This window comes from Heterodontus francisci, chromosome 11, assembly GCF_036365525.1.
Source record: "Heterodontus francisci isolate sHetFra1 chromosome 11, sHetFra1.hap1, whole genome shotgun sequence".
Lineage (NCBI taxonomy): Eukaryota > Metazoa > Chordata > Chondrichthyes > Heterodontiformes > Heterodontidae > Heterodontus > Heterodontus francisci.
Window position 1 is genome coordinate 53,475,237 of NC_090381.1, and position 18,473 is coordinate 53,493,709.

Genomic DNA, 18,473 nt, shown 5'->3' on the forward strand with positions numbered 1-18,473 from the left:
GCAATATAGCTCCTAGTTTGAGAAAATCTTTTCCAGGAATGGCTGGTTGCCCTACAATTTTGTAACATCTGCTTGTTTTATTAAAGAATTAGCAAGCTCCAAGCATAGTTCTGACCTTGGACTGTCAGCTAACCAAATAGATGTTGCTCAAAATCTGTCCAAGCTATAAGAAATTGCAGATTGTCTAGGTCTGGATGTCAGACAAGCAGGTTGGTACAGAGCATGGAAGGGGTTGAGAAATGTGATGGAGATGTAGTGTTTGGTATTGTCAGCATACATGGGGAACCTGTTAGATACAATAAGTGAGCTACAGTTATGCCTGCCTTGAGCTATAGTTACACCTGCCTTTTTGTCTCCTCGAGAAGTGGTCTTCTTCCTTAAAATCTAGGAGTGCCCATTTGCTGCAAGTGAACAGCAGCTGGGTCAAGGCCATTATTGAAATGAATCATTAACATTTTTGCAGGACATAAAATATGACGTAAGCACTTAGAGGACCCATGTAAGTACTGAAAGGGCAAAATGCCAAACTCTGTTATTGAAAGGCTGTTTCATAATTGCTAGTAACAATATTGCAAATAAACAACTGCAAAACACTTCGCCTTCCACTGCATATGTACCCTCTTTTCCTCTGCATGGCCTTCTTAGTTTAGTTTTATATACTCAGGTTCCCCTCCCCTTCTTCAAGGTTGGGAGGAGCTCTAACTCCCCCTTCCCACACTCTCGTCCCACAGGATCATGAAAACAAATATTAATGCACCAATAAAAATACATATAAAATAGTATGATAAGTTAAAGAAAAACTTCCAAACTATACACATTATTATCAGTATCAGTCAGAAAAGAATGAGAAAGCTGCAAAATCCAGCAGAAGAATGATTTACTTCTTTTAAACCTCGATTGAGGTTTGTGCTGGTCATTGAAATTGCCTCAAAATCCTAACACTCTTTGCTGCAAAATAAGGCTCACTGCAAATTGCGCATACTAGCTTGTGCAGCTGATTTCGTGAACCGCACTCCGAATCACCAAGGTTCAGGACTACCAGTAGGGTGTTGTAAAATTGGCTTTAATTGTCGTGATTGAGGTACGATTGGGTTAGAGGGGCCAAATGAAAAATGAATCTCCTTCAGAAGTACTGAAATGCACCAACATTGAAGAAATTCCAAAGGAACTTAAGCAAGGAGTCAGGAGGGCTAAAAGGGGTTATGAGAAGTCATTGGCAAACAGGATTAAGGAAAATCCCAAGGCATTTTATACATATATAAAGAGCAAGAGGGTAACCAGGGAAAGGGTTGGCCCACTCAAGGACAGAGAAGGGAATCTATGTGTGGAGCCAGAGGAAATGGGCAAGGTACTAAATGAGTACTTTGCGTCAGTATTCACCGAGGAGAAGGACTTGGTGGATGATGAGCCGAGCGAAGGGAGTGCAGATAGTCTCAGTCATCTCATTATCAAAAAGGAGGTGGTGTTGGGTGTCTTGCAAAGCATTAAGGTAGATAAGTCCCCAGGGCCTGATGGGATCTACCCCAGAATACTGAGGGAGGCAAGGGAAGAAATTGCTGGGGCCTTGACAGAAATCTTTGCATCCTCATTGGCTACAGGTGAGGTCCCAGAGGACTGGAGAATAGCCAATGTTGTTCCTTTGTTTAAGAAGGGTAGCAAGGATAATCCAGGAAATTAAAGGCCGGTGAGCTTTACGTCAGTGGTAGGGAAATTATTAGAGAGGATTCTTTGGGACAGGATTTACTCCCATTTGGAAACAAGTGGACTTATTAGCGAGAGGCAGCATGGTTTTGTAAAGGGGAGGTCGTGTCTCACTAATTTGATTGAGTTTTTTGAGGAAGTGACAAAGATGATTGATGAAGGAAGGGCAGTGGATGTTATCGATATGGACTTTAGTAAAGCCTTTGACAAGGTCCCTCATGGCAGACTGATACAAAAGGTGAAGTCACATGGGATCAGAGGGGAGCTGGCAAGATGGATACAGAACTGGCTCTGTCATAGAAGACAGAGGGTAGCAGTGGAAGGGTGTTTTTCTGAATGGAGGGATGTGACTAATGGTGTTCCGCAGGGATCAGTGCTGGGACCTTCGCTGTTTGTAGTATATATAAATGATTTGGAGGAAAATGTAGCTGGTCTGATTAGTAAGTTTGCGGACGACACAAAGGTTGGTGGAGTTGCGGACAGTGATGAGGATTGTCAGAGGATTCAGCAGGATATAGATCGGTCGGAGACTTGGGCGGAGAAATGGCGGATGGAGTTTAATTCGGACAAATGTGAGGTAATGCATTTTGGAAGGTCTAATGCAGGTGGGAAGTATACAGTAAATGGCAGAACCCTTAGGAGTATTGACAGGCAGAGAGATCTGGGCGTACAGGTCAACAGGTCACTGAAAGTGGCATCGCAGGTGGATAAGGTAGTCAAGAAGGCATACGGCATGCTTGCCTTTATCGGTCGGGGCATAGAGTATAAAAAAAGGCAAGTCATGCTGCAGCTGTACAGAACTTTAGTTAGGCCACACTTAGAATATTGCGGGCAATTCTGGTCGCCACACAACCAGAAGGATGTGGAGGCTTTGGAGAGGGTACAGAAGAGGTTTACCAGGATATTGCCTGGTCTGGAGGGCATTAGCTATGAGCAGAGGTTGGATAAACTCGGATTGTTTTCACTGGAACAACGGAGGTGGAGGGGCGACATGATAGAGGTTTACAACGTTATAAGCGGCATGGACAGAGTGGATAGTCAGAAGCTTTTTCCCAGGGTGCAAGAGTCAGTTACTAGGGGACATAGGTTTAAGGTGAGAGGGGCAAAGTTTAGAGGGGATGTGCGAGGCAAGTTCTTGACACAGAGGGTGGTGAGTGCCTGGAACTTGTTGCCGGGGGAGGTGGTGGAAGCAGGTACCATAGAGACGTTTAAGAGGCATCTTGACACATACATGAATAGGATGGTATACGGACCCCGGAAGTGCAGAAGGTTTTAGTTTCGGCAGGCATCAAGATTGGTGCAGGCTTGGAGGGCCGAATGGCCTGTTCCTGTGCTGTACTGTTCTTTGTTCTTGTGTCATCATTATAGCCCTTCAGAATCTTATTTGTGCTGTGGGCAGGTTTATTCTGTAGACTAAGGCTTCAGAGGAACATTGTTGAAACGACCTTAACTTGTTCCATCTAGGATTCTTGCGGGCTGCCATAAAAGAAGATTTTTTTTCCCATTAGTAATGGAATATAAGAGCACTAAAGCTGATTTTAAAAAAAAATTAAATATCAGCTCTGAGTTGAGCAGTAAAAGCTGAATTGATAATAAAAATCGTATCCGTGCTGTTTTTTGAAGAGCCTTTGTTCGTTCAGAAAACATGAGCAAGCTCTTATTGTATTTGAGCAGATGTAAACTGAGCAAAGAAGTGAGTTACAGCTTAAGCTGTTGCCATAGTGAAATAGTTGGCTATGCAATGCCCAAGATAGCAACAGAATACTGATGCACAACATCCTTTGCAACAAGACATCATTTTCTTTTGAAACTAGTATGTTTAATACTCCCCAAATAATGTTTAAACAATCTATTGGTGTTCTACTAGTATCTCTGTTTCTCGAAATCTACCTTATTAAAAATCGAAACCAAAACTTCTAATTTGCAAATCATACATTTTTAGCTACGCCCCTGCGTTGCTTCACTTGATTGTAAATTCGTATGTGTTGTGTTGCTTATGGTAGTTCCGTTACTTCATCTTTTGAAGATGCCAGTAATAGAAAGTACATTTGGTGTACTTAGTAGATTAAAATCTTCTCTCCGTTACACATTGTTTTATTAGCATGAATGGACTGACTTCTGTAAAGAGGAATTTTGACAAGCTGCTACAATGTGCTGAATGGGCCAGAGTGCTGTCACTAGGTCTTGTTAACCACATGTATCTCGAGCATAAAGTTTTAATTCTGCGTGTCCATGGAAAGCATCTATTTGTGTTGTAAAGCGCTTCCAGACAAGTTTACTGGTTTTTTTTGTGAGCAAAACTCAGTTCCTACTGGTTGAGAAAATTAGCTGAGGCTGTACACATCTCTGCATGTAAAATATGTCATAGCTGCTTTTATACTGGCATTGTTTTTGTCAAGATTCTGAAAGAACGGTATCTCATGAACCTTGAGAAATTGAGCTGTTGAGTCTGTTTTTAGGAGAAATGATCTGATTGAAGTAGTGTAAATACTAGCAACCAACTTAAGAGCACCAGTCTCCCAGAATCAGAGCTAAAATAGTGCCGGTATAGAAGAGGCTATAGAGTTCTTATGGTGATCCCTTTCTGATGCCTTGAACAAAGCCATAAATGGTGTTCAATTATTTTATCTTCTGTTCAATATTTAGAGACTAGAGAGAGAATACAATTGTCCCTGTGTGATGGGAAAACCTAAAGTTGCCTTCAGAGAAACGATCTCTACATATGTTCCGTGAGTAGTTTCATAACTAACACTTTACTGGACTTATTTTTCATTAACTACTTTGCAATTTAAGTTGTATTATATTTTTGGCATAACTGAAGTTTAAGAGATTGGTTTCTACATTTTGCCTGAGTTACACATTCAGTGCTTAACTTTTTTTTACTTGTAATCCTTTTTATTGAGAGAAAATTTACTTTTTTGTAACTATTGTTTCCCGAACCTTCACGGGGCACTAAAAAGCTAGGGAACTTAAGAACAGGAGTGGCCATTCAGTCCCTTGAGCTTGTTCCACTATTCAGTGAGATTGTGGTTGATCTGTATCCTGACTCCATTCACTTGCCCTGGCTCTATATCCCTTAATACCTTCGGCTAGGAAAAAGCTATTGATTTCAAATTTCAAATTATTAACTGAACTAGCATCTACTGATTTTTGTGGGCGAGTTCTCCACACTTGTATCACCTTTTGCGTGAAGAAGTGTTTCCTAACTTCTCTACTGAATAGCCTAGCTTTGATTTTAAGGTGATGTCCCCTTTGCTAGACGACTCCAGCAGCAGAAAAAGTTTTTATCAATCTTGTCAATTCCTTTCAAAATCCGAAAAGCCTCAATAAAATCATCCCTTAACATTCTATCTTCCAGCGAATTATAAACTTAGTTCATATAATTTGTCCTCATAATCTAACCCTAAGGGCCCTGGTAACTTGCAGTGAATCTGCATTTCACTCCTTTCAAAGCCACCGTATCCTTTCTCGGGTGTGTTGTCCAGAACTATGTAAAGTACTCCACATGTAATCTAATCAGGGCTTTGGAGAGCGGTAGCAAAACCTCTTTCCGATTATATTCCAGCCCTTTAGTTATGAAAGGCATTCTGTAATTTGATTACTATAGCATCACATTAACATATTGATTTTTTAAAATCATGATTTGTTCATTTGGTGGAAAAAATGGATCTTGATACTGGGAAATATATAGGTAAACAGATCAGTGACATATTTACTTTGCAAAAAAGCTTCACTTAAGCGGCAGTGCAATTGCGCTGTGCATTCCAACACCAACGCAATGCTACAGACAGAAGGGTGCAGGTTTGTTGTTGCCACACTGACATAATGTGCTGAAGATTGTAATACATTGTGCACATGCACCATGAATAATGCTGAAGTAGCCAAGGATGAAGGAGGTCTAGGGATGGTGGTAGACTTGGCATTTGGAGTATTGGATTCATAGAGTCATTGAGTTATTCAGCACAGAAACAGGCCCTTCGGCCCATTGTGTCCGTGCCGGCCATCAAGCACCTATCTATTCTAAAATAAAAGTAAAATACTGCGGATGCTGGAAATCTGAAACAAAAGCAAGAAATGCTGGAATCACTCAGCAGGTCTGGCAGCATCTGTGGAAAGAGAAGCAGTTAAAGTTTCGGGTCAGTGACCCTTCTTCGGAACTGACAAATATTAGAAAAGTCACAGATTATAAGCAAGTGAGGTGGGGGTGGGGCAAGAGATAACAAAGGAGAAGGTGCAGATTGGACCAGGCCACATAGCTGACCAAAAGGTCACGGAGCAAAGGCAAGCAATATGTTAATGGTGTGTTGAAAGACAAAGCATTAGTACAGATTAGGTGTAAATACACTGAATATTGAACAGCAGCAAGTGCAAACCTGAAAAAAAAACCTGAAAAAACAGTGGGTAAGCAAACTGAACAAACTAAGATGAAATGAAATAAATGCAAAAAAAATTGTAAAAAATGTAAAAAAGAATGTAAAAAAAAAAGGAAGAAAAAATAACTAAAAATGAAAGTAAAATGGGGGGCTGTCATGCTCTGAAATTATTGAACTCAATGTTCAGTCCGGCAGGCTGTAGTGTGCCTAATCGGTAGATGAGATGCTGTTCCTCGAGCTTGCGTTGATGTTCACTGGAACACTGCAGCAATCCCAGGACAGAGATGTGAGCATGAGAGCAGGGGGGAGTGTTGAAATGGCAAGCAACCGGAAGCTCAGGGTCCTGCTTGCGGACTGAGCGGAGATGTTCCGCAAAGCGGTCACCCAGTCTGCGCTTGGTCTCCCCAATGTAGAGGAGACCACTGTGAGCAGCGAATACAGTACACTACATTGAAAGAAGTACAATTAAATCGCTGCTTCACCTGAAAGGAGTGTTTGGGGCCTGGGATAGTAAGGAGAGAGGAGGTAAATGGGCAGGTATTACACCTCCTGCGATTGCAGGGGAAGGTGCCCTGGGACGGGGACGAGGTGGTGGGGGTAATGGAGGAGTGAACCAGGGTGTCGCGGAGGGAACGATCCCTTCGGAATGCTGACAGGGGAAGATGCGACTGGTAGTGGCATCACGCTGGAGGTGGCGAAAATGGCGGAGGATGATCCTTTGGATATGGAGGCTGGTGGGATGAAAAATGAGGACAAGGGGAACCCTGTCACGGTTCTGGGAGGGAGGGGAAGGGGTGAGAGTAGAGGTGCGGGGAATGGGTCGGACACGGTTGAGGGCCCTGTCAACCACAGTGGGGGGAAATCCTCGGTTGAGGATAAAGGAGGTCATATCAGAAGCACCGTCATGGAAGGTAGCATCACCAGAGCAGATGCATCTGAGACGGAGAAACTGGGAGAATGGAATGGAGTCCTTACAGGAGGTAGGGTGTGAAGAAGTGTAGTCGAGGTAGCTGTGGGAGTCGGTGGGCTTAGAATGGATATTGGTAGACAACCTATCCCCAGAGATGGAGACAGAGAAGTCGAGGAAGGGATGTGTCAGAGATGGACCATGTAAAGGTGAGAGAAGGGTGGAAATTGGAAGCAAAGTTGATAAAGTTTTCCAGTTCGGGGCGGGAGCAGGAAACGGCACCGATACAGTCATCAATGTACTGGAAAAAGAGTTGGGGGAGGGGGCCTGAGTAGGACTGGAACAAAGAATGCTCGACATATCCCACAAAAAGACAGGCATAACTCGGACCCATGCGGGTACCCATAGCGACACCTTTTACTTGAAGGAAGTGCGTGGAGTTGAAGGAGAAGTTGTTCAATGTGAGAACAAGTTCAGCCAGGCGGAGGAGGGTGGTGGTGGATGGGGACTGGTTGGGCCTCTGTTCCAGGAAGAAGCGGGGAGCCCTCAAACGATCCTGGTGGGGGATGGAGGTGTAGACCGATTGGACGTCCGTAGTGAAGAGGAGGCGGTTGGGACCAGGAAACTGGAAATTGTCAAAATGACGTAGGGCGTCAGAAGAGTCACGGATGTAGGTGGGAAGAGACTGGACCAGCGGAGAAAAGATAAGAGTCTAGATAGGAAGAAATAAGTTCAGTGGGGCAGCAGCAGGCTGACACAATGGGTCTGCCGGGACAGTCCCGTTTGTGGATTTTGGGAAGGAGGTAGAAGCGGGCTGTCCGGAGTTGTGGGACTATGAGGTTGGAAGCCGTAGAGAGAAGATCTCCAGAGGAGATGAGGTCAGTGACAGTCCTTTGGATGGTGGCTTGATGTTCGGTGGTGGGGTCATGGTCCAGAGGGAGGGAGGAAGAGGTGTCTGTGAGTTGGCGTTGAGCTTCTGCAAGGTAGAGTTCGGTACACCATACAACAACAGCACCACCCTTGTCTGCAGGTTTGATGACCATGTCGGGGTTAGACCTGAGAGAACGGAGTGCCTCAAGTTCAGAGGGGGACAGGTTAGAGTGAGTGAGGGGGGCAGAGAAATTGAGACGACCAATGTCTCGCTGACAGTTTTCAATGAAGAGATCAAGAGCGGGTAAGAGGCCAGGGGGCGGGCTCCAGGTAGAGGGAGAATGCTGGAGGCAGGTGAATGGGTCTGCTGGTCGGGGGGAGGACTTCTGGTCGAAGAAGTGAGCCCGGAGGCGGCGGAGAAGAGCTCAACGTCATGCCGAGCGCGAAATTCATTGAGGTGGGGGCGTAAGGGGATAAAACTGAGACCTTTGCTGAGTACAGAACGCTCAGCATCAGAGAGGGGGAGGTCAGAGGGTATAGTGAATACACGGCAAGGGGTCAGATCAGAAGGGGTGGGGTCAGAGGGAAGTGAAGCGGAAGGAGGATCTGGAGGGGCATTAGTCCCCATTAGCTGCTGGAGCTTGCGTTCCTTAACACCTGAAAGGAAGAAAAAAAGTTTTTTGTTAATGCGTCGGATGAGACGTAAGATGAGATGAAACTGCGGAGTAGAGCAGCTTTGAGATAAGGTGAGACGGTGCTGCTGGAGAGAGAGGTCCAGTGTGTGCATGTGGCGGCGCATAGCACTGAGTGTGGATCTCAGGATGCGGCGAGAGTAGCAGTCCGAGGAACGTTGTATTTCTCGGAGATCCCTGTGATCCTGGGTGGTTTCAAAGCATGATGGGTGAAACTGCAGTTGGAATCCACGTGGAATAAGTCAGAGTCGGAGACAGTCACTGAGGAAGGAGATGTGGCTGTGAAAACGAGTTTTGGTAGATACCTTATCAAACACCAGGAGGGAAATAGAAAGCAATGAAGGTGAACAAGGTAAAAGAGACAAACGAAAATCCCGTCAGAGAGAAGAGCAGAACTTCTTCAAGGTAGGCATTCCTGGAAGAGAAGTGGCAGTGAATTAAACACTAAAATAAAAGCAAAATACTGCGGATGCTGGAAATCTGAAACAAAAACAAGAAATGCTGGAATCACTCAGCAGGTCTGGCAGCATCTGTGGAAAGAGAAGCAGAGTTAACGTTTCGGGTCAGTGACCCTTCTTCGGAACTGACAAATATTAGAAAAGTCACAGATTATAAGCAAGTGAGGTGGGGGTGGGGCAAGAGATAACAAAGGAGAAGGTGCAGATTGGACCAGGCCACATAGCTGACCAAAAGGTCACGGAGCAAAGGCAAACAATATGTTAATGGTGTGTTGAAAGACAACCAGAAAGACCTATCTATTCTAATCCCATTTTCCAGCACTTGGCCCGTAGCCTTGTATGCTATAGTGTTTTATGTGCTCATCTAAATACTTCTTAAATGTTGTGAGGGTTCCTGCCTCTACCACCTCTTCAGGCAGTGCGTTCCAGATTATAACCACCCTCTGGGTGAAAAATATTTTCCTCAAATCCCCTCTTTACCTCCTGCCCCTTACCTTAAATCTATGCTCCCTAGTTATTGACACCTCCGCTAAGGGAAAAAGTTTCTTCCAATCTGCATTATCGATGCCCCTCATAACTTCGTATACCTCAATCAGGTACCCCCCTCAGCCTTCTCTGCTCTAAGAAAAACAACCCGAGCCTATGCAGTCTTTCTTTATAGCTGAAATGCTCCAGCCCAGGCAACATCCTGGTGAATCTCCTCTGCACTCTCTCCTGTGCAATCACATCCTTCCTCGAGTGACGCGACCAGAATTGTACACAGTACTCCATCTGTGGCCCAACGAGCATTTTATACAGCTCCATCATAACCTCCCTGCTTTTATATTCTATGCCTCGGCTAATAAAGGCAAGTATCCCATATGAAATAAAAACAAGAAATGCTGGAAATACTCAGATCTGGCAGCATCTGTGGAGAGAGAAGCAGGGTTAACGTTTCAGGTCAGTGACCCTTCTTCAGAACTTGCAAATATTAGAAATCTAAAAGGTTATAAGCAAGTAAAGCGGGGGTGAGGCAAGAGATAATAAAGGAGAAGGTGTAAATAGGACAAGGTCACAGAATAGCTGACCAGAAGGTCGTGGAGCAAAGGCAAACAATATGTTAATGGTGTATTGAAAGACAAAGCATTAGTACAGATGGGGTGTTAACAGACTGAAAATTGAACAGCCGCAAGTACAAACATGAAAAAAAAAAGTGGGTAAGCAAACTGAACAAACTAAGATGAAATAAAACAAAATAAACGCAAAAAAAAATTTTTTTTAAGGAAAAAGAGAAATATAACTGAAAATAAAAGTAAAATGGAGCCCGTCATGCTCTGAAATTATTGAACTCAATGTTCAGACCGGCAGGCTGTAATATGCCTAATCGGTAAATCAGATGCTGTTCCTCGAGCTTGCGTCGATGTTCACTGGAACACTGCAGCAATCCCAGGACAGAGATGTGAGCATGAGAGCAGGGGGGAGTGTTGAAATGGCAAGCAACCGGAAACTCGGGGTCCTGCTTGCGGACTGAGCGGAGGTGTTCCGCAAAGCGGTCACCTAATCTGCGTTTGGTCTCCCCAATGTAGAGGCGACCACATTGTGAGCAGCGAATACAGTACACTACATTGAAAGAAGTACTAGTAAATCGTTGCTTCAACTGAAAGGAGTGTTAGGGGCCAGGGATAGTGAGGAGAGAGGAGGTAAATGGGCAGGTATTACACCTCCTGCGATTGCAGGGGAAGGTGCTGTGGGAAGGGGACGAGGTGGTGGGGGTAATGGAGGAGTGGACCAGGGTGTCATGGAGGGAACGATCCCTTCGGAATGTTGACGAGAAGGGAGGGGAAGATGCGTTTGGTGGTGGCATCACGCCGGCGGTGGCAGAAATGGCAGAGGATGATCCTTTGGATATGGAGAATGATGGGGTGGAAAGTGAGGACAAGGGGAACCCTGTCGAGGTTCTGGGAGGGAGGGGAAGGGGTGAGGGTAGAGGTGCGGGAAATGGGCCGGACACGGTTGAGGGCCCTGTCAACCACAGTGGGGGGGAATCCTCGTTTGAGGAAAAAGAAAGACATATCAGAAGCGCTGTCATGGAAGGTAGCATCATCAGAGCAGATGCGTCGGAGACGGAGAAACTGGGAGAATGGAATGAAGTCCTTACAGGAGGCAGGGTGTGAAGAAGTGTAGTCGAGGTAGCTGTGGGAGTCAGTGGAGTTATAATGGATATTAGTGGACAGCCTATCACCAGAGATGGAGATAGAGAAGTCGAGGAAGGGAAGGGAAGTATCGGAGATGGACCATGTAAAGGTGAGAGAAGGGTGGAACTTAGAAGCAAAGTTGATAAAGTTTTCCAGTTCGGGGCGGGAACAGGAAATGGCACCGATACAGTCATCAATGTACCAGAAAAAGACTTGGGGGAGGGGGCCTGAGTAGGACTGGAACAAGGAATGTTCAACATATGCCACAAAAAGACAGGCATAACTGGGACCCTTGCGGATACCCATTGCAACACCTTTTACTTGAAGGAAGTGAGTGGAGTTGAAGGAGAAGTTGTTCAATGCGAGAACAAGTTCAGCCAGGTGGAGGAGGACGGTGGTGGATGGGGACTGGTTGAGCCTCAGCTCAAGGAAGAAGCGGAGAGCCCTCAGACCGTCCTGGTGGGGGATGGAGGTGTAGAGAGATTGGACGTCCATAGTGAAGAGGAGGCGGTTGGGGCCAGGAAACTGGAAATTGTCAAAATGACGTAGGACGTCAGATGAGTCACGGATGTAGGTGGGAAGAGACTGGACCAGAGGAGAAAAGATAGAGTCAAGACAGGAAGAAATAAGTTCAGTGAGGCAGGAGCAGGCTGACACAATGGGTCTGCCGGGACAGTCCTGTTTGTGGATTTTGGGAAGGAGGTAGAAGCGGGCTGTCCGGGGTTGTGGGACTATGAGGTTGGAAGCTGTAGAGGGAAGTTCTCCCGAGGAGATGAGGTCAGTGACAGTCCTTTGGACAGTAGCTTGATGTTCGGTGGTGGGGTCATGGTCCAGAGGGAGGTAGGAAGAAGTGTCTGAGAGTTTGCGCTGAGCCTCTGCAAGGTAGAGGTCGGTACGCCAAACAGCAATAGCACCACTCTCGTCTGCAGGTTTGATGACCATGTCGGGGTTAGACCAGAGAGAACGGAGTGCCTCAAGTTCAGAGGGGGACAGGTTCGAGTGAGTGAGGGGGCAGAGAAATTGAGACGACCAATGTCGCTCCGACAGTTTTCAGTGAAAAGATCAAGAACGGGTAAGAGGCCTGGGGGAGTGGTCCAGGTCGAGGGAGAATGCTGGAGGCGGATGAATGGGTCTACTGATCGGGGGAAGGACTCCTGGTCAAAGAAGTGAGCCCGGAGGCGACGGAAGAAGAGCTCAACGTCATGCCGTGCGCGAAATTCATTGAGGTGGGGGCGTAAGCAGATAAAACTGAGACCTTTGCTGAGTGCAGAACGTTCAGCGTCAGAGAGGGGGAGGTCAGAGGGTATGGTGAATACACGGCAAGGGGTCAGATCAGAAGGGGTGGGGTCAGAGGGAAGTGAAGGGGAAGAAGGATCTGGAGGGGCATTAGTCCCCATCAGCTGCTGGAGCTTGCGTTCCTTAACACCTGAAAGGAAGAAAAAGAGTTTTTTGTAAATGCAAAAGTATCCCATATGCCTTCCTAACCACCTTATCTACCTGTGCTGCTGCCTTCAGTGATCTATGGACAAGTACACCAAGGTCCCTCTGTACTGCCTAGGGTCCTACCAAACATTATATGTTCCCATGCCTTCTTAGTCCTCCCAAAATGCAACACCTCACACTTCTCAGGATTAAATTCCATTTGCCACTGCTCTGCCCCTCTTACCAGCCTATCTATATCGTCCTGTAATCTAAGGCTTTCCTCCTCACTATTTACGACATCACCAATTTTTGTGTCATCTGCGAATTTTCTGATCATCCCTCCTGTATTCATGTCTAAATCATTAATGTACACTGCAAACAACAAGGGTCCCAGCACCGATCCCTGTGGTACACCACTGGTTACAAGCTTCTAATCGCAAAAATAACCCTCGACCATCACCCTCTGCCACTAAGCCAATTTTGGATCCAATTTGCCAAATTGTCCGAGATCCCATGGGCTCTTACCTTCTTGGCCAATCTCCCATGCGGGACCTTGACAAAAGCCTTACTGAAGTCCATGTAGACTACGTCAACTGCCTTACCCTCATCTACACACCTAGTCACCTCCTTGAAAGATCCAATCAAATTTGAGAGACATGTGAAATAGCAGTCAACGAGCAAGTAGAATGCTGAATTATATAGCTAAATTGTTGGAATACAACTCAGAAGATGACCTGCTAAAATTGTACAATGTACTCATCAGACTGCATCTTGGGTACTGCATTTACTTTTGGTCGCTGAGATGCAACAAAGATATTAAAGTCCAGGAGATAGTGCAGTGAAGAGTGGTGAAGCTGATCTCTAGCTACTGAGAACTGAGTTTGAGGAAATAATTCAGAAACTTGGATAATGCAGTCTTAAGAGTAGGAAACGAAGAAGGAACTAAACAGTATAGATAAAGGAAAGCTGGAGTAAAAGCAAAATATTGCAGATGCTGGAAATCTGAAGCAAAAACAAAAAGTGCTGCAAATACTCAGCATGTCTGGCAGCATTTGTGGAGAGAGAAGCAATGTTAACGTTTCAGGTCTGCTCCAATGTTCCAGTAAACATCAACGCAAGCTTGAGGAGCAGTGCCTGATCTTTCAATTAGGCACTCTACAGCCTTGCAGACTGAACATTGAGTTCAATAACTTCAGAGCATGACTGGCCTTTTTTAATATTTTATTTTTTCACCATTTGACTGCTTTTCATGTCGTCAGAGCTGTTCGTTATTCCGGTATTAACAGTCTCTCAGGACTAATGCTTTGTCTTTCACCAGAAGCATTAACACACGCTTTGCCTTTTTCCCAGCACTGCTTCAAGTACACTCACTTCCTTCAAGTAAAAGGTGTTGCTATGGGTACTGCATGGGTCCTAGTTATGCTTGTCTTTTTGTGGGATATGTCGAACATTCCTTGTTCCATTCCTACTCAGGCCCCCTTCCCTTACTCTTTTTCTGGTACGTTGATGACTGTATGGGTGCCATTTCCTGCTCCCACCCTGAACTGGAAAACTTCATCAACTTTGCTTCCAATTTTTGCCCTTCTCTCACCTTTACATGGTTCATCTCCGACACATCCCTTCCCTTCCTCGACCTCTTTGTCTCTATCTCTGTGGATGGGCTGTCCACAAATATTCATTATAAGACCACCGACTCCCATAGCTACCTCAACCACACTTCACACCCTGCCTCCTGTAAGGACTCCATTCCATTCTCCCAGTTTCTCCATCTCCGACGAATCTGCTCTGATGATGCAATCTTCCACAAAAGCGCCTTTGATATTTCTTCCTTTTTCCTCAACCGAGGACTCCACCCCCCCCCCCCCCCCCCCCCCCCCCTCACTGTGGTTGACAGGGCCCTCAACTGTGTCCGGCCCATTTCCCGCACTTCTGCCCTCAAGCCTTCCCCTCCCAGAACCGCGACAGGGTTCCCCTTGTCCTCACTTTCCACCCCACCAGCCACCACATCCAGAGGATCATCCTCTGCCATTTTCACCACCTCCAGCATGATACCACCACCAAACACATCTTCCCCTCCCCTGACAGCATTCCGAAGGAATCATTCCCTCCATTGCACCCTGATCCACTCCTCCATTGCCCCTGACACTAGGTCCCCTTCCCACAGCACCTTCCCTTGCTATCGCAGGAGCTGTAATACCTGCCCTTTTATCTCCTCTCACATCACTATCCAAGACCACAAACACTCCTTTCAGGTGAAGCAGCGATTTACTTGTACTTCTTTCAATTTGGTATACTGTATTCGCTGCTCCAATGCGGTCTCCTCTACACTGGGGAGACCAAATGCAGATTGGGTGACCGCTTTGCTGCATACCTCCGCTCAGTCCGAAAGCATGATCCTGAGCTTCCGGTTGCCTGCCATTTTTTAAAAACATTCATTCATGGGAAGTGGGCGACGCTGGCCAGGCCAGCATTTATTGCCCATCCCTAATTGCCCTTGAGAAGGTGGTGGTGAGCTGCCTTCTTGAACTGCTGCAGTCCATTTAGGGCAGGTGTACCCACAGTGCTGTTAGGAAGGGAGTTCCAGGATGTTGACCCAGCGACAGTGAATGAACGGCGATATAGTTCCAAGTCAGGATGGTGTGTGACTTGGAGGGGAACTTGCAGGTGGTGGTGTTCACAAGCATTTGCTGCCCTTGTCCTTCTAGTTGGTAGAAGTCGCGGGTTTGGAAGGTGCTGTCTAAGGAGCCTTGGTGCATTGCTGTAGTGCATCTTGTAGATGGTACACACTGCTGGCACTGTGCGTCGGTGGTGGAGGGAGTGAATGTAGATGTGGTGCCAATCAAGCGGGCTACTTTGTCCTGGATGGTGTCGAGCTTCTTGAGCTGCACCCATCCAGGCAAGTGGAGAGTATTCCATCACACTCCTGACTTGTGCCTTGTAGATGGTGGACAGGCTTTGGGGAGTCAGGAGGTGAGTTACTCGCCTCAAGATTCCTAGCCTCTGACCTGCTCTTGTAGCCATGGTATTTATATGGCTACTCCAGTTTAGTTTCTGGTCAATGGTAGCCCCGAGCATGTAGATAGTGGGGGATTCAGCGATGGTAATGCTGTTGAATGTCAAAGGGAGATGGTTAGATTTCCTCTTGTTGGAGATGGTCATTGCCCGGCACTTGTGTGGCGCGAATGTTACTTGCCACTTATCTGCCCAAGCCTGGATATTGTCCAGGTCTTGCTGCATTTCTACACGGACTGCTTCAGTATCTGAGGAGTCACCAATGGTGCTGAACATTGTGCAATCATCAGCGGACATCCCCACTTCTGACCTTGTGATTGAAGGAAGGTGATCGATGAAGCAGCTGAAGATGGTTGGGCCCAGGACACTACCCTGAGGAACTCTTGCAGTGATGTGCTGGAACTCAGATGATTGACGTCCAACAACCACAACCATCTTCCTTTGCGCTAGGTATGACTCCAGCCAGCGGAGGGTTTTCCCCCTGATTCCCATTGACCTCAGTTCTGCCAGGGCTCCTTGATGCCATACTCGGTCAAATGCTGCTTTGATGTCAAGGACAGTCACTATCACCTCACCTCATGAGTTCAGCTCTTTTGTTCATGTTTGAACCAAGGCTGTAATGAGGTCAGGAGCTGAGTGGCCCTGGCGGAACCCAAACTGAGTGTCACTGAGCAGGTTATTGCTAAGCAAGTGCCGCTTGATGGCACTGTTGATGACACCTTCTATCACTTTACTGATGATTGAGAGTAGACTAATGGGGCGGTCGTTGGCCGGGTTGGACTTGTCCTGCTTTTTGTGTGCAGCACATACCTGGGCAATTTTCCACATTGCAGGGTAGATGCCAGTGTTGTAGCTGTACTGGAACAGCTTGGCTAGGGGCGCGGCAAGTTCTGGAATACAGGTCTTCAGTGCTATTGCCGGAATATTGTCAGGGCCCATAGCTTTTGCAGTATCCAGTGTCTTCAGTCGTTTCTTGATATCACGCGGAGTGAATTGAATTGGCTGAAGTCTGGCATCTGTGATGCTGGGGACTTCAGGAGGAGGCCGAGATGGATCATCAACTGGGCACTTCTGGCTGAAGATTGTTGCAAATGCTTCAGCTTTATCTTTCGCACTGATGTGCTGGGCTCCCCCATCATTGAGGATGGGGATATTTGTGGAGCCAGCTCCTCCAGTTAGTTGTTTAATTGTCCACCACCATTCACAGCTGGATGTGGCAGGACTGCAGAGCTTAGATGTGATCCGTTGATTATGGGATCGCTTAGCTCTGTCTATCGCATGCTGCTTACGCAGTTTGGCATGCAAGTAGTCCTGGGTTGTAGCTTCACCATTTTGAGGTATGCCTGGTGCTGCTCCTGGCATGCCCTCCTGCACTCTTCATTGAACCAGGGTTGCTCTCCTGGCTTGATGGTAATGGTAGAGTGGGGGATATGCCAGGCCATGAGGTTACAGATTGTGGTTGAGTACAATTCTGCTGCTGCTGATGGCCCACAGCACCTCATGGATGCCCAGTTTTGCATTGCTAGATCTGTTGGAAATCTATCCCATTTAGCACGGTGATAGTGCCACACAACACGATGGACGGTATCCTCAATGTGAAGGCGGGACTTCGTCTCCACAAGGACTGTGCGGTGGTCACTCCCACCAATGCTGTCATGGACAGAAGCATCTGCGGCAGGCAGATTGGTGAGGACGAGGTCAAGTATGTTTTTCCCTCGTGTTGGCAGCCCCAGTCTAGCAGCTGTGTCCTTTAGGACTCGGCCAGCTTGGTCAGTAGTGGTGCTACTGAGCCAATCTTGGTGATGGACATTGAAGTCCCCCACCCATAGAACATTTTGTGCCCTTGTCATCCTCAATGCTTCCTCCAAGTGGTGTTAAACATGGAGGAGTACTGAGTCATCAGCTGAGGGAGGGCGGTAGGTGGTAATCAGTAGGAGGTTACTTTGCCCTTGTTTGACCTGATGCCATGAGACTTCATGGGGTCCGGAGTCGATGTTGAGGACTCCCAGGGCAACTCCCTCCCTACTGTCTACCACTGTGCCACCACCTCTTGTGGGTCTGTTCTGCCGGTGGGACAGGACATATCTGGGGATGGTGATGGCAGTGTCTGGGACATTGTCTGTAAGCTCTGATTCCGTGAGTATGAGTGTGTCAGGCTGTTGCTTGACTAGTCTGTGGGACAGCTCTCCCAACTTTGGCACAAGCCCCCAGCTGTTGGTCAGGAAGATTTTGCCGGGTCGACTGGGCTAGGTTTGCCCTTGTCGTTTCTGGTGCCGAGGTCGATGCCGGGTGGTCTGTCCAGTTTCATTCCTGTTTATTGACTTCGTAGCGGTTAGGTTCAACTGAGTGGCTTGCGAGGCCATTTCAGAGGGCATGTAAGAGTTAACCACATTGCTGTGGGTCTGTAGTCACATGTCGGCCAGACCAGCTAAGGACAGCAGATTTCCTTCCCTGAAGGACATTAGTGAACCAGATGAGTTTTTACAACAATCGACAATGGTTTCATGGCCATCATTAGACTAGCTTTTAATTCCAGATTTATTAATTAAATTCAAATTCCACCTTCTGCTGTGGTGGGATTCAAACCCATGTCCCCAGAGCAATACCCTGGGTCTCTGGGTTACTAGTCCAGTGATAATACCAGTACGCCACCGCCTACCCAAAAGTGCATTGGCCTACGGTATCTTTCTAAATGCAGGTAACAAAGATGACTCTGGGTAGGTGGCAGTCAGAAGGTGGCAACCACATGACCCAGGGAGCCAGCTTTCAACTCAGAATGTAACTCTGACAACTTAAGCTGACACCAAAATTTAAGTTACTGTGTTATCCTGATACTATTCTGATCTAGAGATGCATACTTGAGG

At 46.7% G+C, this 18,473-nt stretch overlaps 1 protein-coding gene across 1 annotated transcript in view; it reads left to right on the top strand.

The window, feature by feature from the left end:
• The window catches only part of gfm1 (G elongation factor, mitochondrial 1), a 150,461-nt gene that overhangs the window by 101,104 nt on the left and 30,884 nt on the right, over positions 1–18,473 (top strand). The window contains exon 13 of the mRNA XM_068042152.1: positions 4,348–4,430. Within this exon, the coding sequence (XP_067898253.1) occupies positions 4,348–4,430 (83 nt within the window). The remainder of the gene's footprint in view (positions 1–4,347; positions 4,431–18,473) is intronic.